Source organism: Temnothorax longispinosus, chromosome 1, assembly GCF_030848805.1.
Source record: "Temnothorax longispinosus isolate EJ_2023e chromosome 1, Tlon_JGU_v1, whole genome shotgun sequence".
Classification (NCBI taxonomy): Eukaryota; Metazoa; Arthropoda; class Insecta; order Hymenoptera; family Formicidae; genus Temnothorax; species Temnothorax longispinosus.
Genome location: NC_092358.1, coordinates 7,887,596 through 7,913,145, shown reverse-complemented (window position 1 = coordinate 7,913,145; position 25,550 = coordinate 7,887,596). Strand labels below are relative to the sequence as shown.

The window sequence follows — 25,550 nt, the reverse complement described above, 5'->3', positions numbered from 1 at the left end:
GTGTGTGTGTGTGTGTGAGATGAGGTGTGTATCACAAAAATTATCTTTTTTATTATATAGAATACATTGAATTCTCGCTTTACCTGACACAGATCCGACATTACACATTCAATGACATGTTCAATAATCGATTTTTTTCTTTACATACATATGTATATTAAGCAATAAATGTGAATTACACTGTTTTAACTTAATCGCATTTTATTGAACCCTAATTAATAAAAATATTAAAAACGTATAATTTTGACAAACATTAAAAACAAAAATAAAGTTAAAATGAAATATAATTTGCTCGTTGAAGAAGGTATGGTCATTGCTAAAGAGTCTGACACTATTATGTACACAGGATGATCTATAGAACAATTGGAAATTTTAATAAGATATTTAATAAAATATATAGTACTGATAAAAATAAATAAAACATTTATTATATATACACATAACATAGGTTTGTAAGGATTCTTATATTTTTCATTTTTTTTTGTTTTAGATCAACCTGTAGACTTGAGATACTTATATAACTAAACTACATTAAGTATAATTAATAATAGTTTCAATCGTACATTTAAACCTAAATAACGAATTACTTTTAATCCATATTAATACTTATTTGCATGTAAAATCTTACATATGTCAAAATTGAAAGTCATATATTTATAGAAAAGAAGAAAATGTTTACTAATTAAATTAAAAAAATATCTTTATCATGTTTCATTATTTTTAGTATTCATGACTTCTTTTATATGAACCTGAATAAAATTTGCCGAATGCGTTTCCAAAAATTTTGCATTACATAAAAATGCAAGTTGTACAAGTTCCAAAGCATTTTTAATCGTAATATAGCGTAGCAAATAATGCTCACACGTTAATTTTAAATCCGGTACATCATATTTATCAGCTGTAGTTAACAATTTCTTAAGCATGTCATAATCACACTGATCTACTGAACCAGTTATAATATATAATAAAATCTGTTTAAAAGATTCTACCTCATTGTCCGATACTAATTCCTTTGTCATATCTTTTTCTATTCCCTCATGAGTGAGACACATATTCTTAAAGTAACTACTGTTGGTGGCATACAACAATTCTCTCGATACAACATACTGTTCTCCTCCTACTAGAAATTTGATTGATTCCCTAGACTTAAATTCATGAGTTGAGTCGTCATGAGATTTCATATCTTTCAATACCGTTGAGGATGGTAGTAAATGCATATGTATAGTGTTATTTCCCACTTTATGAAAGCATTCAAACTTGCAATGTATTATAAGCGTATCTGTAGAATTAAACTGAAACTCAGCTGTCGAGATTCCAATTAACAATGTCATATCTGATATACGACCCAAAATCGAATTTGACGATAAAGCTGTTTCAGGCGGATACATTACAGTAGTGGTACATGAACCGTTAAATGCTTTATTAGTACGTATATAAAAGTTCACTACACCTGTCGTACCAGGGTGACGTAAAACACTCATTTGAATCATGTGTTGACCTGCAGTTTCTGGAAACGATGGAGACTTTATCGTATTCGTGATCTTAGAAAAACGCAAAAATTGATCAATTTTCCATGTATGATCAAGTATAGTCGACTTTATCTGTGTTTGAGAACAGCTCTTGATATACGAAGGTAAGAATGATGAAAATATCGTCGTCTGCTCCTTTTCCGGGATAGTCTCAGAATCAGAGATATCCTGAACTTCCTCTTCAGACACCTGGAAATAATTGATTTACTCATGAATAATGAAAATGTTCAAAATGTCCTAAATCTCAATGCTTTGTAATAAAATAGACTGATAATTTCAAACAAATCTCCTAACATAGACATATAATAATAATTTACATCATGTATAATATAGATAAGAACTATTTGATATCTGATTTTAGTGAAACTACACATGACGATTTTTTAGAAGTTCTATAAAAAGTGATATATTAAAAGTAATTAAAGTAATAGATGTATAATTAAAAGTAATATATATATTTAATATATCAATTTTTAATAAAAAAAATATTTTATGTCAGACAATCGCGAAAAAAGAGTTGAACAAACAGCTAAATTGTTGGAGAAAATTTAAATACGACTATTTTTGTTGACCACGATCGATTTTATATAAATAGTTGAAAGTTTTGTCATTTTGCGTCAAATTTCAGAAATTATTAGTAAACTGCTTTCTTGTCTAACTAAGTCTTAAACAATCTATAATTCTCTTTTAAACTAAAGAAAAAACTTTTATTTCTGCATATCTCTATATAAGTAGATCCAATTTTTAAGGTGTTTTTCATATCATATGTATATATAAACAGAGTCCTATCTTAAATAGGAATAATTTTTAATTGCACTCAAATTACGCATGCTAGTAGAAAACAGTTTTGACAAGTATCTGAATGTTTATGAATTTTCTTTGTTATGTAGAATGCATGGAATTGTCGACTAATAGGATATATCATGAATGTATTGATTTGTTTATACAAGTCTTAAGCTGCAGGATATACATTTAGCGAACGAACAGCGAACGCAAACGTTCGTTGTCATTATTCAACAGATATAATCGAAAATTTCAAATTGCTAAATGTAGCAAACATTGAATCTGGTCGAATTCTGGTGTTTGGTACAACCGAAAAAAAGAACAAACAATCTAGGAACACAAACGCGAAGGTCTGAACGTTCGCGTTCGCTGTTTATTCGCTAAGTGTATACCTAGCTTTATTATGTGTTTTCTAATGTCCCAATAACACGTAATCAGCTTCATCAGCGAAGTTGAGAAAAGGACTATTTGGGAAAACAATTAGAGATAATTTGCTCAATGTCACACATGTCTCTGAATTATAGCGTTTTCGATTTTTTGGCTCGAGCCGACTCGGGTCAACTTGGATCAGATTAAAAGCTCAGAAAAAGGATAATGATGATGAATATAATAATGCCACGAAATATAATAATATGCCACGATAATATAAAAAATTTTTGGTGAAGGTTATAAAGAAACGCTTTCTGTCAGAAGTTTTAGAGAGTAATCAAATTTCAAACCGAAATTTTGATCTGTCTCGAGTAGGGCCGAGTCAACAAATCGAAAACGCTATTAGAAACGAAGATAAATAAACTGGTAGAAAAACTCAAGAACTTACTTGCTTCTCTATGCGTATTTTCTTTTCCGCTGAATCTTGATCAGTTGAACTTAAGATTTTACGTTTCTCTGATGAAGACGACATGCTTCGGTAATATTCCAACACCGTTTAGATGAAGAAATTATTAGACTAATGCGTGTACAGATGTGGCAACTGATTTCTTTTACTTCCCTTTATCAAATCAAGTTTCCAAGCTACTGCGAATATAAATGTCAAGATGATATGAGAAGTAACGCGAATGAACAAATAAAAGCAGCCACTGCAGCGATATTAGATTCGAGCTCCGGCGCTCCAGGGCCCTCAGGTTCATCCGTAAAATAGATGGAAGGGGCACATATCCTAAGAAAAAGGCCACTTACATGTTAACACGTGGCTTTTTCTTTTAGGATATGTCGATATGTGCCCTCTCTACCTATCTTCCGGAAGAGTCGCGGGCGCCGCGCGGATAGGTCAGGAACTCGATTCTTGAATTTATTCGCAAGGAAAACGTATGGGCAAATGTTGTTCTTACAGAAAAGTTGCAAGTCGATTGGCTATCGCATTGACTTTTAACCAATCAACTTATAACGTTTCTGTAAGAACAAAATTTGCGTATACGTTTCTCTCGCGAATAAATTCAAGAATCGAGCCCCACGGGTCATTTCTGTGCCACTGCGATCCTTTCTTCTGTTACAAAGTGTTTAAAAACCTTATCCTTTTGTTGATCGTATTCTAAAATGTACTGACAGTATTGAAAGTCTGTGGCACATATGTAATGTAAATTATGAATTATCAATACTATTAATACATTTCTCGAAATGCACCCTTTATATATAAACTACATTTAATAGAAAAATTAGCTCATTGATTCTTTAATATGATTGAGATTTACTTTAGCATCGAAAAACTAAAACTAGATTTAGGTGAAGAATTTTTATAACACAACTATAATTTTCACTGACACACAAATAAGACTAACTTCAAAATACTGAAATATTTTATTAAAGTTTCGCGTAATTAAATTTTATCGTAATAATTAATATGTATTTTCTTTCTCATTTATGCAATAACAACTGTTAATTGCATTGCTAAAATATGCTAGCAAAATAATAAACGAACGAATAGGTTCGATGAAGTCGTAAACATTGAATTCTCGCTATACCTGACAGATCCAATATTACATTTCAATAATAATATTAATTCTTATTGTTTAGGAATAAATTACTTCTATCCGATTACTTTCACTGTTCACACTTTGCCTTATCGTTTACTTGCGAATTATCTTTTCCCAAAGCAAAAATATAATGTTATTTCGAATTAAGCAAAAACTAGATTAACAAGAAATATACAATTAATTAAAAAGACTATATTGTTTTATTTCTATTTTCAAAAAGAATTAACATTTCGAGATTATGAGTTATTAAAATAAATTCTCAAAGAACTATATATAGTGTACAGGATCATCTACAGAACAATTTGAAATTTTTAATAAGATGTAGTACTGATAAAATTAAGTAAAACATTTATTGATAATATATACAGGTTTGTAACGATTCTTATTTTCCACTTTCTTTTGTTCTAGATCAACCTGTAGACATGAAAAAATTAAACTACATGTGTAATTATAACTAAACTTTATTCAGTATAGTAGCTTCATTCATACGTCTGAACTCAAAAACGAATTATTCTTAATTTGTACTAATAATGCTATTAATATCTATTCGCATATTAATTCTTACATGTGTATATAAAAATTAAAAATTATATTGTAGAAAAGTCGGAAACATGTTTACTAATTAAATAAGAAAAATATTTTTATCATGTTCCACAAATTTATATTTAAGACTGCAATATTACGTAAATCCAATATTAGCCAATGTGAATTTCTTATCTGTCATAAATGGTGACGAAAATTTACGAGTGCTGATTTCAAGTGGTTTACTTTTCTCAATCAATTCCATTATCTTATTTGAATCTCCTCGCGATAGACTTTTAAATGCTATAGTGTCCCTAATTTCTTCTATGTGAAGCTTAATAAAAGTTGCCAAATTTGTTTCTAAAAATTTTGCATTAGACGAGAACGCAAGCTGTATAAGTTCCACAGTATTTTCAAACGTAATATGGCGTAATAAATAATGTTCACATGCTAATTTCAAAGTTGGTACATCATACTTATCAGCCGCTGTTAATAAATCTTTAAGCATGTAATAACGTTGTTCTATTGAGCCAGTTGTAATATACATTAAAATCTGTTCAAAAGATTGTATCTCATTATCCGTTACTAATTCATCTGTCATATCTTTTACCTTTTCCTTATGTGTAAGACAGATATACTTAAAATAACTACTGTCGGTGGCGCGCAACAATTTTCTTGATATAACATATTGGTTTTTTCCTATTATAAATTCAATTGATTCCTCATCTTTACACCGAAACTTATCAACGGTCGAATCTTCTAAATCGTATAGTTTCATACGTCTAGTTTTATCTATTAGATTATGAAAAATTTCAAACTCGCAGTGTACTATAAGCGCACCTGATCGATCAAACAAAAATTCCTTTGGCGAGAACTTAATTAACAATGTCATATCGGATATATGACCTGAGATAAAGTTTGATGACAAATATTTTCTCGGCGCATACCTCGGCGCATACGTTATAGTAGTGGTACATGAACCACAAAATGAATTATTAGTAAGTATATAACATTTTATTACATTTATCCGCCACTTATCCTGTCGTGACATATTCATTAAAATCTCGCATTGACCTATTTCTGGAAACGACGGAAACGTTATCGTATTTTTGATCTCACAAAAACGCATAAATTGATCAATTTTCCATGTATGGTCAAGTATAGTCGATTCAATATGTGTTTGAGCATAACTCTTGGCATATGAAGGTAAGAATGGTGAAGATATCTGTTCTTTGTTCTCAGTAGAGATATTCTTAACTTCTTTGTCAGAAATCTGAAAATAAATAAAAATTAATTTACTTATGAATGATGAAAAGCATCAACATCAAAATGTTCGAGAAAGTTTCTATGCCTTTTAATAAAATAGATTAACTTTCAATCAAATATCCTAATATGTAATAATATATATATGTTTAAATGTATAGATATGAGCCACTTGAAATTAAATTTAACTTAAAAATACATAGAGATTTTTTAGACATTCTATATTTAATATATCTTTTTTCAAATGAGAAAAGAACTGAAGGGTATAGAAGAAAAACGATCAATGTCCACCCAGAGTGATTTCGAGAAAAACGCAATTTTAAGTTTCAAAAGACATTAGATATCTTAGGAAGCTATTGAAAAAAATAATAGGAAATTTAGTGAATATCGGAACGTAGCTTCAGCGTTTACTTATTTAATATTTACATAGTGGTTATACATATGTTGGACTCTGATGGTTTTTCCCACAAGCGCGTAGATTATTATTGTTTTTTTTCTCAGCACGGTACATCGACGGTACCTTTCCAATGAATTATTATTGTAACTGTTCTTCAATGATCAAAACAGATAAGAAATATGAAAGTTGTTTGAAAATGCCAGAAGATATATGATCAGATTATTTTCGACAAAAAGTGAACTTTGATTCTTTTTCCTCTGCACCCTTCAACTGTTAAGAACTTACTTGCTGCTCTTCCATTACAGGTATTGGCTTTACCGCTGAATCTTGATCAGTTAAACTTAACCAGTTCATGCTTTGATTGTTAATATATTCCAACTCGATTCCAACACCTTCCAGATTGTTCGGGAGCCGATCTCGACGAGATCGTCCCGATTGAAATGTCGGGATACGCCCAGAGATGAGCGCGAAGACAGTCGGTTGCGCGAATCCTCAGATTCGCTGAAGAATCGTCAGCGGGAGAGGAACTTGAGAGTTCGTGTCGTTATTAACAAAAAAACGTTTATTTCGTACACAAGAAGAGCAGGCGACGTCCGGAGCAATTCGCGTACACGCGGAAATCTTCGTCCTTCTGACAAGGCCGTCGGAGATCTTGAAGTCGGAGATCTTGCTCGCGGCCGACGGAGATCTTGATCACGAGGCCGGGAACGATCGCGAAAATGATACATACGGATACGGGCGTCAGCTCACAAACTCAGTGTTACCGAACGCAAACAATTTCCAATCTCAGAATCACAGAACAACGCACGACACGAGATTTTATCAATCGTCAGCTACCGTACGAGCCGACGATTCAAATAAGTCTTCTGCCTGCTCCGGAGACTCTCTTCGGCGGTCGCGCTGTGGAAAACCGGAGAATACGCTTATTCGGTCAATCACGCGGAGCGTGACTCTATTTTCAAGCTTTAGTTTTTCATTACAGGGTTGCTAATGCTCGCGCGTCGAACACGTGTTCCTGTCGTGAGGTGCTTCGTCGAATAATCGCGCGCGACGCTTTTCGAGGCGCATGATCACGGCTCACGACTAACGTTACCAGGCTGCGCATATCGACGAGTTTAAATTATATAACAAACGACATAGATAATATATATTTTGTTTTGACTTTCAAACACAGATGAAGAAGTTATTAGACTAATGCGTGTATGTACAGATGTGGCAATAACTGATTTCTTTTACTTCCCTTTGTCAAATCAAGTTTTCAAGGCTACAATTAAGCTGCTGCGAGTATAACGTCAAGATAATACGAGAAGTAACACGCGATGAAGAAATGAAGGCGGCCACTGCAGACTGCAGAGGCGCCAGGTTCGAGCGGCGAGCCCTGGTTCGTCTGGAAGATAAATGGAAGGGGCACACGCATCCTAAGAAAAATCCACGTACAGTGAGTCTCATTAATCGAGTCCTTTTTGGGCGTAACTAATGTAGATGAGCGCATTATTTCTAGGTACGCATAATATATAAAATGATATAGACTCTATATTAGAGTCTATATATTTTTTGGGTGAGTCGTAGGCGCCATGGCTCAGATCTAACACCTCTGTAACCACCGACGCCTTTTTTTGTCAAATCGCGTTTAGAAACATTATTCTTTTGAGTGTATTCCGAAATGTACTGACGGTACTGAAAATCTGTAGCATATACGTAACGTAAATTATATATATTTTTATAATACTATTAATAAATTTTGAAATCCACCCTTTATACAAAGCTACGTTCAACAGAAAAATTAGCTTAATAATTCTTTAATATGATTGATTTAAGTAAAACTTATACTTAGATTATGCAACGAGGAACTAAAGACAAGAATCAATGGAGTAATATTCTTATACAACGATCACACTGTAGTTTCATATAACAATATAAATTCAATATAAAACCGAAAGATTTACATATGTAGTTTCTAAAAACTCTGTCGTGTAAATTATGAAGACATTACGCGAATCAATATTATAAACTCAGTTTCAATTAGCAAATAAAATTTTATAACGTTTTTCAACCAATTAAATTTATGTAATATAATTATACACTTATTCGAATCTTTCACTGATTTGGCTTTGGAAATAATGTAGAAATAAATTAATCCAGGCAGTGTCAATTGTGTATCTTTAACGAAGTGAAAATTACGAAAGTGAGAAAATTTACTAGAGTGACTAGAGTCTATTCTCATGATTTCATTTGTCAAAATCTAGTAAATCTGTTTAATTTTGTAATTTTCACCTCGTTTCTCTCTCAAGATAAATCGACCCTCAGCACTTTTATAAAGGCTCATAAAGCAGTCGATATATGCTCTGCAGATATATACATTTAAATATACTCAACTGAAACCATGTTCAACAATAAAAATCTTGTCATACGACGGATGATGAAAAAGCAACCTACTTCTTTTTTCTTTAGTATTTATCTTTAGTAAGGATATCTGTTGGCGCGGCGCGAGAGGAAGGAAGATAGAGATAAATGTGGGAACGTACTGACGCTGATGCAAAGATGCAGTGTGACGTGTTACATTATTAAAAAGCCGTAATATATATACACAAAAAAAAGAAAACAATAAGTTTACACGAGGTTTAGAATTTAGAGGTAGAGCGAATAGCGAGACAGGCGAGTGTCCCGGATCGAATTCGTTTAGAGTTGCATTTTCATTTACTGTAATTTAGACTGCGACCGAAAGAAGGTAATAACTGACGACAATTGACCGATAATTGACCGCCGTAAGAAAGTTCCAGGATTTTTTATACTCGCAATGAACAAATAATATACCAGAAACTTCGCGGGCCCTTGGAAAGAACTTTTATAACTCACGATTATTTTCATACACAATAACATTAACTTCAAAATACTAGAATATTATATTAAAGTTTTGTGCGATTAAAACTTTATCAAATTTTACCGTAATAATTAATTAGTATTTCTCTCGACTTTCTCATTTGTGCAATAATAACTGTTAATTGCATCGCTAAGATATGCTAGCAAAAAGATAAACGAACGAATAGATTCGATGAATGACATATCTCAAACTACTTTTATATTATGTATATAGGATACATTACACTCTTACTTTACCTGACAGATCCAACATTATATTTTAACAATATTATTATTGTTTAGAAATAAATTTCTTCTACCCGGTTACAGAGTTTTCATTGTTCTCTCACACTTTGCTTCACCTTTTATTTTCATATTATCTTCCTTCACTCAAAGCGACAATATAAAGTTTTATTTCGAATTAAGTGCAGAAACTAGATTAATAAAAGATACAAAATAAAAGAAACAAAATAAGATACAAATCAAAAAGATTGTTTTATTTTTATTTTTAAAACAAATCTAGATCTCGAAATAATAGGTTATCAAATTTAATTCGTGTAGCTTTATATTATTTGTGTAGATTTATAATTTTTGTGGAGCATTTTCTTCCATCTACCGATGGTTGGGCAGTATATTTCCATTATTATCAGATATCTTTATATAATAATTTGCCAACATCACATATGTCTCTGAATTAGAAATGAAGATAAATAAACTGTTGGAAAATAAATAAAATTAAGTTTTCTCTCTACATATGTATATTGAAGAATAATTATGAATTTGATTCTGTTTTAATATAATCGCATTTTATTGAACCTCAATTAATGACAATATCGAAAATGTATAATTACGATAAACATTAAAGAACCAAAATTAAGTTTGAATTTAAAAAATAACTTAAAAAATAACTTATTTGTTAAAAAAAGGAGTACTTAAAAAAAAAGATTCTGACGCTATAATATATACACAGGATGATCTATAGAACGATTGGAAATTTTAAGAAAATATAGTACTGATAAAATTAAATAAAACATTTATGGATAACACAAGTTTGCAAAGATTCATATTTTCTTATTTTCTTTTGTTCTAGAGCAACCTGTAAACTTAAGAAAATTATAACTAAACTACATTAAATATAATTAATAATAAATTTTATTCGTACATTAAAATAAAAAAATAAATTATTTTTTATCCATATTAAAATATACTTATTTGTATATAAATTCTTATACATATAAAAGTTAATAATTATAATTAGATTTTTTATGTGTCTTAAATGGTGACGAAAAGAATTCAATTCTCTTGCTTTCACGCGTTTCACATTTCTCAATCAATTCCATTATCTTATTTAAATCTTCTTGCGATAGACAATTAAATGCTATAGTATCCCTAATTTCTTTCATGTGAAATTTAATAAAAGTTGCCGAATGTGTTTCTAAATATTTTGCATTAGATGACAACGCAAGCTGCATAAGTTCTATGGCATTTTCAATCGTAAGACTGCGTAACAAATAATGTTGACACGTTAATTTTAAAGTTGGTACATCATATTTATCAGCTGCTGTTAATAATTTTTTAAGCATCCCATAATCACCCTAATCAATGGAGTCAGTTGTAATATATAATAAAACCTGTTTAAAAGATTCTACCTCATTATCCGTTACTAATTCATTCGTCATATCTTTTTCTTTTTTCTTATGTGTAAGGCACATATACTTAAAATAACTACTGTTGGTGTCGCACAACAATTTTTTGATATAACATACTATTCTTCACCTATTATAAATTTGATTGATTTCTCATTCTCAGACTGGAAATCAAAAGTTGGGTTTTCAGAAAGTTTTATCTCTTTATCTCTTACCGTTGGGGGTGGTTGTAATTGTAAATTCATGTGTATAGTGTTACTTATCAGTAGATGAAAATAATTGCAACAATCTTGCAATGTATTACAAACGGTTCTGTAGAAATGTACGAATCATCCGATCATAAAATGACGCAACGCCTGCTATGAATCTATCGCTATCCTTAAGCTATCGCAATCTCAAATATTTTTATTTTTATTCGAGAAATCTGAAAATGATCAACCCATTTATCATTGCTAAAAACAGTCAATATTTCTTCCGGTGAAAAATTTGGTATAAAATTTGCAGTTGCCGAAAGGAGCTGAATAATCAGATGCTAGATCTAAACGAAGAACTTTTATAACTCACGACTATTTTCGCTGACCGTGAGATTAAATTAAAAATATAAGAATTATACTTTTTTAAAGTTTTGCACACTTTTATCGTAATAATTATTATAATATTATTTAGTTATTTAATTCTTATTCTTTACTTTCGAATTACCTTTTCCTAAAACGACGATATAGTTTCATATCGAATGAAGCACAGAGATTAGATTAACAAGAGATACAAAATCAATCAAAAAAGCTGTTTTATTTTTATTTTTTCAAAGAATAAATTTTATAACTTATTATTTCAAAATGTTTACATACAACGAAATGTTTACATTTCGAGATAATGAGTTATTAAATTTAACTCAAATTTGTTGAATTTATTAAATTTAATTCAAATTACCCGATTTATAAATTTTTGTGAAACATTTTCTTTCATCTCCAGGTGATCGAATTGTATATTTCTATTAAATCGAGCATCTGTGATGTAATTCGCTCAACATCACATACGTTTCTGAATTAGAAATAAAGATAAATAAACTATTTTAAAAAAATTAATAAAATACAAGTTTATTTATTTTTTCATCTATTATACATATATTAAGGAATAATTATGAACTTAGTTGTTTCAAATAAATCACATTTTATTGAACGCGAATTAATGACAATATCGAAAACGCAAATAAACATTGAAAAACAAAAATCAAGCTTTAGAAAAATTAATACTTCGTTGAAAAAGGTAGTTGCTAAACACTCCGACACGCTATGATGTGTATGTACGCAGAATAATCTACAGAACGAAATTTTTAATAAGACATAGTACTGATAAAAATAAATGAAGTATTTACAGGTAACATAGGTTTGTAAGAATTCTTATTTCCTTTTGTTTTAAATCAACCTGTAGACTTGAGAAAACTTATAACTAAACTACATTAAGTGTAATTAATAATAGTTTTATTCGTACATTTAAACTCAAATCAAGAACTATTTTTAATTTGTATTAGTAATTATTTAAATATAAATTTTCACACAGTGTTTCTTAAAGAATGCCCAATAATTACATAACGCTATTTCTTTTCAAAAATTGAGTTGAAAAATTCTGAATCAGTACGTCAGTGAGCGTACGCTCGGTTAAAGAATGGCTAATTGAATTGACTTTAATCAATAATTCCTGCTGTATAGATTACGCATTAGAATTATGCATTACAGAAAAAAAATGGTTCAGATTTCTTCGACTCAATTTTTGACAAAAAATAGCGCTATGTAATTAATGGACGCTCTTTCAGAAACACTCGGTATAAAAATTAAAAGCTAGAATACATGTAGCAAAGAAAAAATATACTAATTAAATAAGAAAAATATCTTTATCATATTTTATGAATTTAAGACTGCAATATTACATGCAATATTACACTCCAATATTAGCAAATGTAAGTTCCTTATCTGCCTTAAACGGTAACAAAGAATGATGAGTACTGCCTTCAGGTAATTGTATTTTCTCAATCAAATCCATTATCTTAATTAAATTCTCTTGTGGTAGATTTTGAAATTGTTCAGTATTCCTAATCTCTTCTATGTGTAATTTAATAAAAGTTGCCGAATGTGTTCCCAAAAATTTTGCATTAGACAACAACGCAAGCTGTATAAGTTCCACAGCATTTTTAATCGTTATATGGCGTAGCAAATAATGTTCACACGTTAATTTTAAAGTCGGTACATCGTATTTATCAGCTGCTGTTAATAAATCTTGTAACGTGCAATAATCTTCTTGTTTTATTGAGCCAGTTGCAATATATAATAAAATCTGATAAAAAGATCGTACTTCCTTATCCGTTACTAATTCATTTGTCATATTTTTTTCTATTTCCTTATGTGTAAGGCAGATATTCTTAAAGTAAGTACTGTTGATGGCGCACAACGATTTTCTTAATATAAGAAATTTTCTTAATGATTTTCCTCCTACTATAAATTTGATTAATTCCTCATCTTTATACTCGAACTTATCAAAGCTCGGGTCTTCAAAATATGTTACATCTTTTGAAAGTTTTGTTGACGATGACAGTAAATTCATACATATAGTTTTATTTATCAGATTACAAAAAATTTCAAACTTGCAATTTATTATAAGAGTATATCCAAGATCAATTGGGTTCTGTCTTGAGTTCAAGAACTCAATTAACAATGTCATATTTGATATATGACCTGAAATAAACTTTGAGAATATATATTCTCCAGACGATCGCTTTATAGTAGTCTCACATGAACCATGAAATGAATTATTAGTAAGTATATTCAATTTTATTCCCTTAACCCATGAAGAATCATTATCACGTAAAACATTCATTAGAATCTCGCATTGACCTATTTCTGGAAACGACGGAATCATATGTTTGATCGTAGAAAAACGCTTATATTGTTCAATTGTCCATGTATAATCAAATATAGTAGATTCAAGATTTGTTCGAGAACACCTCTTGATATACGAAGGTAAAAATGGCGAAGATACTGTCTGTTTTTTTTCCAGAGTATTCTCACTAGAGACAATCTCAACTTCTTTGTCAGAAATCTGAAAATAATTAACTTACTTAATTATAAATGATAAAAAAAGAACGAACATCAAAATATCCTAAAAGTTTCTATGCCTTTTAATAAAAGATATTTAATTTCAAACAAATATCATAACATGTAATAACATATTTATATATGTATATAGATAAGAGCCATATCGAGATTATTGGGACATCCTATATTTAATTGTCTCTGTTAAATAAAAATGACATTTTTATTAGACACTAAAAGAAAGTTAAATAAATTGCCAAATTGTAAAAGAAAACTTAAACACCCCTAGTTTTGTTGATGACAATCGATTTATTAAATAAAAAAGTTGTATTATAATTTTACGTCAAATTTCAAGAATAATTAGTCAACTTTCTTGCCTAATTGTAAGTCTTACACGATCTATAAATCCTGTGATATTAAATTTAAACAGACAGTTATATTTATAACTTTATATACCACATGCGCATTTTGACGTATATATGTATAAATCCAATTTTTTAAGTATTTTTTATATTTTACATATAAATAGAACTTATATATAAATATTAGATAATAAATATGAATTAATAATTATAAATATATAAATATAAATTCTATCTTAAATTCTAATAAACGTAATGGATTCGTCTGATGTCGTGTTTTTTTAAATTAAATTTTTTAATTGCATTCAAATTACACATGCTAGTAGAAAATAAATTTGATATAAATATTTATGAATTTTTTTTGTTATGTAAAATGTATGAAATTGTCGCTTCAGGAAATGTCATTAACCTATTGATTCGTTTATACAAAATCTTATGTGCTTTCTAACGTTCTAATAACACATAATCAATGAAGTTGAGAAAAGAACTGTTAAGAACTTACTTGCTTTTCTTCCATTGTGTGTACTTGCTTTTCCGTTGAATCTTGATCAGTTGGACTCAAGATCTCACGTTTCTCTTGCTTGATCGGTAATAAGTATTCGAACACCGTCCAGATGATGAAATTATTACACTAATGCGTGTACAGATGTGGCTCGGATTTCTTGTTTATCAAATCAAATTTCCAAGCTACTGCAGACGATCCGAGATGCGAGATGAATAACGAACAAATGAATGTGGCAGTCCTCACTCCCCAGTATACATGCGTGGCTCTTTTAAGATGGTATCCCCTCCACCCATGTTACGGCGGGCCCGCAGGCGCCATGAGATCTGGCATCTCTGTACCAAAGGATGCTTTCTTTTGTCACATGTCACATAGCGTTTAAAAACCTTATTCGTTTGTTAGGCGTATTCCCGTATTCTGAATTGTACTGACGGTACTGAAAATCTGTAGCATATACGTAACGTAAATTATATATATTTTTATAATACTATTAATAAGTTTTGAAATCCACCCTTTATATATAAGCTACGTTTAACAGAAAAATTAGCTTAATAATTCTTTAATATAATTGATTTAAGTACAACTTAAGATACTTAGATTATATGCAACGAGGAACTAAAGACAAGAATCAATTGAGTAATATTCTTATACAACGATTACACTGTAGTTTCATATAACAATATAAATTCAATATAAAACCGAAAGATTTACATATGTAGTTTCTAAAAACTCTGTCGTGTAAATTATGAAGACATTACGCGAATCGATATTATAAACTCAGTTTCAATTAGAAAATAAAATTTTATAACGTTTTTCAACCAATTAAATTTATGTAATATAATTACGCTTATTCGAATCTTTTACTGATTTGGCTTTGGAAATAATGTAGAAATAAATTAATCCAGGCAGTCAATTGTGTATCTTTAACGAAGTGAAAATTGCGAAAGTGAGAAAATTTACTAGAGTGACTAGAGTCTATTCTCATGATTTCATTTGTCAAAATCTAGTAAATCTGTTTAATTTTGTAATTTTCACCTCGTTTCTCAAGATACAATCGACCCTCAGCACTTTATAAAGGCTCATAAAGCAGTCGATATATGCCCTGCAGATATATACATTTAAATATACTCAACTGAAACCATGTTCAACAATAAAAATCTTGTCATACGACGGATGATGAAAAAGCAACCTACTTCTTTTTTCTTTAGTATTTATCTTTAGTAAGGATATCTGTGTTGGCGCGGCGCGAGAGGAAGGAAGATGGAGATAGATGTGAGGAACGTACTGACGCTGATGCAAAGATGCAGTGTGACGTGTTACATTATTAAAAACCCGGAATATATATACACAAAAAAAGAAAACAATAAGTTTACACGAGGTTTAGAATTTAGAGGTAGAGCGAATAGCGAGACAGGCGAGTGTCCCGGATCGAATTCGTTTAGAGTTGCATTTTCATTTACTGTAATTTAGACTGCGACCGAAAGTAGGTAATAACTGACGACGATTGATTGATAATTGACGCCGTAAAAAGGTTCCGGGATTTTTTATATTCGCAATGAACAAATAATATACCATGCAGAAACTTCGCGGACCCTTGGCAACAGCGAGCGGAAACGATAGATCTATTGGCTTGATTCTCGGAATCGTTATGATTAAGTAGCAATAAGTTTACGATGCACCGCGAACACAGCGTGATAGCGGCGATAGCGGCTTACGTTCGGTCCTATCTTGATTTGAAATTAACACGCGTTTAAATCATCAATCGCCGCAGAAGTTCCGAGAACGTCTCAAGTTTCGTTATGATAAACGTTGAAAAGAAGATCGATAAAATGTCGCGATGTCTATACTCTGAATGCGTTCCGTTTCACGCATATGATGCGCATAATGCATCATTTATCCTTGTTTAACATTTAATGAACAACAAAAGGATAAATAATGCATTATGCGCATCGTGCGTGAAACAAAATGCACCCTATGATTCTATTGCTATTTTTAAGCTATATTGTAATCTTTAACAATATCTTTTTATGCAAAAAATCTAAAAATTATTAACTCATTTATCAATGCTAAAAAGAATCAATAAATCTTCTTTCAACGAAATAATATTTTGTACAAAATTTGCAGTCACCGAAAGTAAGCTGAATAATCAAATGCTAGACCTATCTACATGGAGAACTTTTATAACTCACGACTATATATTTTCATACACAATAACATTAACTTAAAAATACTAGAATATTTTATTGAATTTTTGTGCGGTTAAAACTTTATCAAGTTTTACCGTAATAATTAAGGGGATGCTGGAGCCGTCTGTTTTACCGGCATTTTTTGTCGGCACGTAGCGTCGTATTAATTTGACAGAATTAAAAATCCTTCTCCAGAATTGCAGTACATAAATTAATGATTCGGGGGAACTCCGATTTTATATAGAAAACGAGAAAAAATTACGGAAGTACAGATTTCTTTATCCTACTCTTATCCCAATATGGCGTCTCGAGTTGCGGCGAGCTGTCAGCTCGTCACAAGATGTATTTCATATAAGAGATATACCATTGGTACGAACGCGAAAACAAGTTCCCCCGAATTACACAACAAGAAAAACATCGATAAACCCTCCAAATCAAGATTTGGAAGCGTAATATAAAAGTATAATGTCGATGTGCATCGTGCGTATGTGTGCGTGCAATGTAGCGTGCTATCCTTGTCTATATCTTTGTCTATACAAGGGCAGATATAGTTCGCCGGTCTTCTTTACCGACGCCGATCGAGTTCGGCTACGGCTCCAGCATCCCTTAATGAGTATTTCTCTCGACTTTCTCATTTGTGCAATAATAACTGTTAATTACATCGCTACGATATGCTAGCGAAAAGATAAACGAACGAATAGATTCGTTCGAATCTACGAATAGATATGTCGATGAATGACATATCACAACTATACCTTTATTATGTATATAGGAAACATTACATTCCTGCTTTACCTGACAGATCTAACATTATATTATATTTTAATTTATTTTAACAATATTATTATTGTTTAGAAATAAATTTCTTCTACTCGGTTACAGAGTTTTCATTGTTCTCTCACACTTTGCTTTACCTTTTATTTTCATATTATCTTCTTTCACCCAAAGCCCAGTATAAAGTTTTATTTCGAATTAAGTGCAGAAACTAGTAAAAGATACAAAAAATAAAAGAAACAAAGTAAAAGAAACAAAATAAAAAATACAAATAAAAAAAATTGTTTTATTTTTATTTTTAAAACAAATCTAGATCTCGAAATAATAGGTTATCAAATTTAATTCGTGTAGCTTTTTATTATTTGTGTAGATTTATAATTTTTGTGAAGCATTTTCTTCCATCTACCGATGGCCAAGGACAGTACATTTCCATTATTATCAGATATCTCTATATAATAATTTGCCAACATCACATATGTCTCTGAATTAGAAATGAAGATAAATAAACTGTTAGAAAATAAATAAAATTAAGTTTTCTTTCTACATATGTATATTAAGGAATAATTATGAATTTGATTCTGTTTTAATGTAATCGCATTTTATTGAACCTCAATTAATGACAATACCGAAAATGTATAATTACAATAAACATTAAAAAATCAAAATTAAGTTTAAATTTAAAAAATAACTTAAAAAATAACTTATTCGTTAAAAAAAAGAGTACCTAAAAAAAAGATTCTGACACTATAATATATACACAGGATAATCTATAGAACAATTGGAAATTTTAAGAAAATATAGTACTGATACAATTAAATAAAACATTTAGGGATAACACAAGTTTGTAAAGATTTATATTTTCTTATTTTCTTTTGTTCTAGAGCAACCTGTAAACTTAAGAAAATTATAACTAAACTACATTAAATATAATTAATAATAAATTTCATTCGTACATTAAAATTAAAAAATGAATTATTTTTTATTCATATTAATATATACTTATTTGTATATAAATTCTTATACATATAAAAGTTAATAATTATAATTAGATTTCTTAGGTGGTGACAAAGATAATTGATCAGTGCTGATGACTTCAAATTTACTTTTCTCAATCAATTCCATTATCTTATTTAAATCTTCTTGCGATAGACTTTTAAATGCTATAGTGTCCCTAATTTTTTTCATGTATAATTTAATAAAAGTTGCCGAATGTGTTTCTAAATATTTTGCATTAGATGACAACGCAAGCTGCATAAGTTCTACGACATTTTCAATCGTAAGACTGCGTAACAAATAATGTTGACACGTTAATTTTAAAGTTGGTACATCATATTTATCAGCTGCTGTTAATAATTTTTTAAGCATCCCATAATTACTCTGATCAATGGAGTCAGTTGTAATATATAATAAAACCTGTTTAAAAGATTCTATCTCATTATCCGTTACTAATTTATTTGTCATATCTTTTTCTTTTTCCTTATGTGTATGGCACATATACTTAAATTAACTACTGTTGGTGTCGCACAACAATTTTTTTGATACAACATACTGTTCTTCACCTATTATAAATTTGATTGATTTCTCATTAAATAACTGGAAATCAAAAATTGAGTTTTCAGAAAGTTTTATCTCTTTAAATACCGTTGGGGATGGTTCGAATTGTAAATTCATGTGAATAGTGTTACTTATCAGTTGATGAAAATGTTCAATCTTGCAATGTATTATAAACGCCTCTGTAGAAATGTACGAATCATCCGAGACATCAATTAACAATGTCATATCCGATATACGACACGAAATCGATCTTGACGCTAAGACTGTTTCAGGCGGATGCATTATAGTAGTAGTACATGAACCGTTAAATGCTGTATTAGTACGTATTGAAATTTGTATTGCACATAGCAAATCTTGACGTGAAATATTCATTTGAATCTTGTATTGGTTGTTTTCTCTAAATGGTGGAGAATTTAATGTATCTACGATTGCAGCGAGACACCCAAATTGATCAATTTCCCATGTATAATCAGACGTAGTCACTTCAAATCGTGTTTGAGAATGGCTCTTGGTATACAAAGGTAAAAATGGTGAAGATACTGTCTGCTCCTTTTTCGGGACAATCTCATTGTCAGTATAATTCGCATGTTTCATTCCTTCAGACCACATCTGGAAATAATTAACTTACTTATAAATGATGAAAATGAGATCAACATCAAAATATCCTGAAAGTTGCTATGCTTTTTATAATAAAATAGATTAAATTTCAAACAAATATTTTAACATGTAATAACGCTTATACATCATGTATAGATGTATAGATAAGAGTCACTTGAAATTGAATTTAACTTAAAATACGTAGAAATTTTTTGGGACAACTTTAATATATCTTTTTTTAAATAAAACTCAGGTAGAGGAAGCACATGTCATTTTGACATCAATTGACGTCAAAAGACGTCAAAATGACAGACTTTTGACGTCAATTGACGTCAAAATGACATATGCTTCCTACCTGGGAAATAACATTTTATGTTAGACAACCACAAAAAAGAATTGAATAAGTAAATAGCCATTTTACGTCAAATTTCAAGAATGATTATACTAAACTGCTTTCTTGCTTAAGTCTTACACGATCTATAATTCCCGTTAATTTAAGAATAAACTTTTATTTATAATTTTACACCTCATGCATTTTGATATACATATACGTATAAGTTCAATTCTTAAAATGCTTTTTATATCTATTACGTATAAACAGGATTCTATCCTTGAATTCTGATAAAAGTAATAGATGCATGTGAAGTAGACTCTTTGCATTAATCATTTTTAATTGTATTCAAATTACACATGCTAGTAGAAATGTGATTTGATATACGTGTATGAATTCATGCAGTTTCTTTGCTATGTAGAATGCGTGGAATTGTTGCTTATTTAGAAAATGTCATAATTAATTCGTTACACATCAATGTTTTATGTGTTTCCTAACGTTCTAATAAAACACGTAGTCAACGAAGTTGAGAAAAAAAACTGTTAAAAACTTACTTGATTTTCCTTGAGCACTTGCTTATTAAATGCCATATTTGCTTATGCGTATTTGCTTTTCCGCTGAATCTTGATCAGTCACACTTAAGATCTTGCGTTTTTCTAATGATATGCTAATATTCCAACACCGTCCAGATAATAGCATTTATTAGACTAATGCGTGTATGTTACAGACGTGACAACTTCTTTTATTTCCTTTATTTCCTTTTGTCAAATCAAGTTTCCAAACTACTGCGAATATAACGTCGAGATAATCCGTAATGCGAATGAACAAACAAACATGGCCACTGCCTCGTGTAGATTCGAACCTTGACTCATCCATAAAATAAGTAAGCTTGTTCGTTTTAACTGAACTTCTTGCACAGGTCATCTCTTCTCCTTTTCTCCTTTTCTCTCCAATGTGAAAAGAAAAGGAGGAAAGATGAATAGTGATGAAAGAAGTTCAGCTAAAACGAACAGGCCTAGTGGTGGGAGACACGCATCCTAAAGCCTTTGTGTCCACGTTGCTAGAAATCGCTCCGAGATCTCAAACGGAGAAAGAATTGACCATTCATATTTAAACAATTGGCTTAAGGGGATCCTGCAGCCGTATGATTTACCGACTTATCGTTTTTCGATGGATCTTTTAATTGGCTTTACAGAATTGCAAGTTTTTGGTTTAGAATTAAAGTACGCACAAAAATCTAGGGTAGAAAACGCGATTTTATATCAAAAACACCAAAAAATTAAAAATATTACTTATTTGGGCACATACGCAGCTGTCACCTGACGACAATATTTGCTTAAAACAAAAAGTCTGCAGTTTATACATACATAATTTTTATCATCTGCCTTTGGGAAAACATGTAGAAATAATATCGTGCAAGTAGAAGTAAGATTCAATGCGTACAAAAAAAGATCCATCGAAAAATTATTTTAGTAATGCAAATACGGATGCAAATGACAAGAAGAGCAGCAACAGTAGTTGCCGGATCTTGCGAGAGATGGCGAGCAATCGAAAAAAGGACAGATGTCATTTCGTTAGACAAAGACAGATATAGGGAAAACAAAATTAGAAAGGTTGACATTATCGACATCGAGGAAGTTCGCCAGTCACTGCAGGATCCCCTTAATTGACCAATACGATTGGTTAATTTTTTCTCCGTTTGAGATCTCGGGGCGATTTCTAGCATCGTGGACACAAGAGACCGCTGTTCGTGTTATCTAAACTTCTTGCCCATTGCAGTTTATTTATTCTCTTTTTCTTTTCAACGTGAAAAGAAAAAAAGGAAAGATGAACCGCGGTGCGAGAAGTTCAGCTAAAACGAACAGGCCTAAGGCTTAAGAGAGAGAAAGAGCTACGTATGTATGTAACACACACATGTGACACATGCGACACAAATTGTTTACGGCTACTCTCAATCTCAATACAGTAATCTAGTGCTAGTCATAGAATTCTTTTTGATTTATTATGGCTTACAAGGGAACAACCATTCTTTGATCCCTCAAATTTTGCTAAATTTTTAATATGTTACAGAGTACACTCATTAACTAATACAAGATATATATAGTAACTCTGTCCAATGCGCAATAGTTTATGAAATATTAATGTTCAAAATATGTATTTTTTTTATATCAATGATAAATAAAATTATGCTTATACAAAGAAGTAGCATTTATAAAATGCGCTTGGTTAAATTATGTGTTTGAAATGTTTCTATGATAGATAGCATCCAAAAACGTATATACAATGTTATCATGATATTGATTGTGCTCAAATTGAAAGTCCCGACACTGAAGTTTAATTAATTGTTATGTAATGTGTTTTTGTTAATTGTGATGTACTACTTTGCAACGTCATTATAATTATATTTTTTCTTATTTATAATACATAATTATTATGGTACATAAATAAACTTTATTTTGTACAATTTTAAAACAATTACACGCACACGACAAATTTTAAACATTAATATTTTATAACGCATTGGACAGAATTACTGTATTTTATATTAGTGAATGAGGCGTACCGTAATATATTAAAAATTTAGCAAAATTTAAAGGGTCGCAAGGGTTGATTGTCCCTTTATCCAGTTTCAGTATAAGCAAATAAAATCTTATGACGCTTTTCAACCAATCAGATTTATGTAAAATGCTTATTCGAATCCTGCATTAATTTGGCTCTGGAAACTGTGTAAAAATCAATTAACCCACTGCTTTATAAGGGCTCATAGAACGATCAAAATATGTCCAGATATATTCAAATATAATCGACTGAAACAATGTTCAATAATAAATCTTGTCGTATGACGGATGATGAAAATACAGCCTGTTCTTTTCTCTTTTTATCTTTAGTAAGGATATTTGTTCGCGTGACGCGTGAGGAAGGAAGATGGATGATGCCGAGTTATGTAGATGTTATATAGGAACGTACTAACACTGATGCAAATTAAGATATAAGCGTAACGTGTCACTTTACTAAACAGTCTAAATATATACAAAAGGAAAAAAGAAAAATTTACATGAAGTTTAGAATTTTATAAAAAAGGTAGACCGAATGGCGAGTGTCCCGGATCGAATTCATTTAGAGTTACATTTTTGTTTACTGTAATTTAGACTGCTCATGACCGAAAATAGGTAATGACTGACGACAATTGACTGATGATTGACCGACGTAAGAAATTAAGTCTCGCGATTTTTCATATTCGAAATGAACAAAAAATATACAGAAACTTTGGACTCTTCCCATACAGCATGGAATATGCAAGAAATGTGCTATAAACAATCTATAAATATTTTAATATTCCACGGGTCATTCAAAATATTCTGTAGAAGTTCTATAAATATTCCATGAAATTTTGTCCATTCGGAATATGCATAGAATATTCTACAAATGTCTAATAAATATAGTACATTTAAAAAATGCATAGAATGTTCTATAAATATTTTGACAAATATAGAATATTTGGAATATTTACGGAACATTTTGTTAATATTCTTAAACATTTATAGCATGTGCTATGAATATTCTGAAAAACTTTTCTAGAATTGTTATGAATATTTCAATAATAATCTGTGAACATTGCAATGAACATGAAATATTCAGAATATTAATAGAATATTTTTTACATATTAGTAGAATATTTTTAAAATAATCTATAAACATTTTAGGAAAAATATTGAAAACATTCTAATTATTCTAGGAATATTTAAAGAATATTTTGGAACATTATATAAATATTCTGGAAAGGAATTAATAAAAACTTTTTAGAAATCCGAGACCCTTACGAGCTAACGAAGGGGAAGCGTAACGAGACCGCGAGAGAGTCCCCAGGGGATCGATCATGTATCTTTTCCCCTAGGACGGAACGTGAAAAGTGAAAAGTTTATCTCTTTCTATTCAATACCAATAGAAAGAAATAGTTACATGAAATTTTTCACTTTTCACGTTTCCGCTCTAGGGAAAAAGTTACATGATCGCTACCCAGGTAGGAAACGCCGATACTCGAGAAACGGGCCAAGACTGGCACGAGTGTCGGTTTGCCGACGTTTAATGCCCAAGCCTGGCCCAACTATTACCCGAATTTGGGTAGCCGAGGTTTGGCAAGCAAGTGCCGCCCAATATTGGGCCAAAACTTAATAGCCAATCCTTATTCTTTATCATTATTATTAGATTTACAATTTTCTTTTTAAAAAAATAATTAAAAATATATAATTTTATAAAAAAATTTCATAATGAGCCGGCACTGGTTTCTGACATTGACCCGACATTGAGAAATATTATATCATATATCTAATTCAAATTTTATTACTCTTTTTAAACTGAATTTGTTTCTTAAGATGATTTTTGAAAAATTATATATTTGCGCTAGTTATGACATATGTAGCCTATATATAACGCTTACATCAAATTAAGAAGTAGTCTACCACGTAAAGCAGTTGGCTCACGATGCAGAGGTCCTGAGGTCCCTAGTTCGAATCCCACTAAGGTAAGTGTGTTTTTCAAATACGAGAAAATATTTATAATCATAGACTGCATCTTAAGAAACAAATTTAGTTAAAAAATAGTAATAAAATTTTGAAATAAATAATTTTTTTTATGTCGGGTGAATATTAAATGTATAGAGAATATATATGCGATATCCCATTTTTAATGTTCCTAAAATAATCTATAAATGTTCTATAAATATATTTTGCATATATAAAAAAATTATGGATTATGCGGAAAAATTTATAAAACATTTGTAGATTATTCGAGAATATTCACAGAAATTTCTAAGGACATTCAAAGCGGGACATTACACGTTCTTTGCACATTTATAGATCATTCATAGAAAATTCATGAATATATTCTAAAGAATATTTATAGAACATTCATGGAATATTTTATGCTGTATGGGTTGGCAACAGCGAGCGGAAATAATACATCTACTTGTTTTTCGGGAGGGGGGGGGAAATCGGGAATGACTAACAATAAGTTCGCGAACACGGCGAGAATAGCGACACGATTCATTCTTGATTACGTTTGAAATCAACATCCGTTCAAATCATCGATCGCCGCAGAAGTTCCGAGAACGGTTCAAGTTTCGTTAGGATCGATAAGCGTTGAAAAGAAAAACGATAAAATGTTGCAACGCCTGCTATGAATCTATCGCT

General features: G+C 30.6%; 3 protein-coding genes and 1 long non-coding RNA gene across 4 annotated transcripts; all 4 read right to left on the bottom strand.

Annotated features, from left to right (window-relative positions):
• Positions 1-704: 704 nt before the first annotated feature.
• Positions 705-3,544, bottom strand: LOC139816536 (speckle-type POZ protein-like). Its single transcript, XM_071784129.1, has 2 exons — positions 3,130-3,544; positions 705-1,718 (listed from the first exon to the last, which is right to left on the bottom strand). The coding sequence occupies exons 1-2, from the start codon at positions 3,211-3,213 to the stop codon at positions 705-707; spliced, it is 1,098 nt and encodes a 365-aa protein (XP_071640230.1). The 5' UTR covers positions 3,214-3,544.
• Positions 3,545-4,626: 1,082 nt separating this feature from the next.
• Positions 4,627-7,782, bottom strand: LOC139814328 (speckle-type POZ protein homolog). The gene is made up of 2 exons (XM_071780528.1): positions 6,750-7,782; positions 4,627-6,077 (listed from the first exon to the last, which is right to left on the bottom strand). The coding sequence occupies exons 1-2, from the start codon at positions 6,816-6,818 to the stop codon at positions 4,962-4,964; spliced, it is 1,185 nt and encodes a 394-aa protein (XP_071636629.1). The 5' UTR covers positions 6,819-7,782; the 3' UTR covers positions 4,627-4,961.
• A 2,590-nt stretch (positions 7,783-10,372) lies between these two features.
• Positions 10,373-15,150, bottom strand: LOC139815729 (speckle-type POZ protein homolog). Its single transcript, XM_071782836.1, has 2 exons — positions 14,920-15,150; positions 10,373-14,062 (listed from the first exon to the last, which is right to left on the bottom strand). The coding sequence occupies exons 1-2, from the start codon at positions 14,932-14,934 to the stop codon at positions 12,905-12,907; spliced, it is 1,173 nt and encodes a 390-aa protein (XP_071638937.1). The 5' UTR covers positions 14,935-15,150; the 3' UTR covers positions 10,373-12,904.
• Positions 15,151-19,969: 4,819 nt separating this feature from the next.
• LOC139808714 (uncharacterized) lies at positions 19,970-21,078 on the bottom strand. Its single transcript, XR_011730929.1, has 2 exons — positions 20,916-21,078; positions 19,970-20,042 (listed from the first exon to the last, which is right to left on the bottom strand). It is a non-coding gene; the product is annotated as an uncharacterized lncRNA (long non-coding RNA).
• Positions 21,079-25,550: the final 4,472 nt, after the last annotated feature.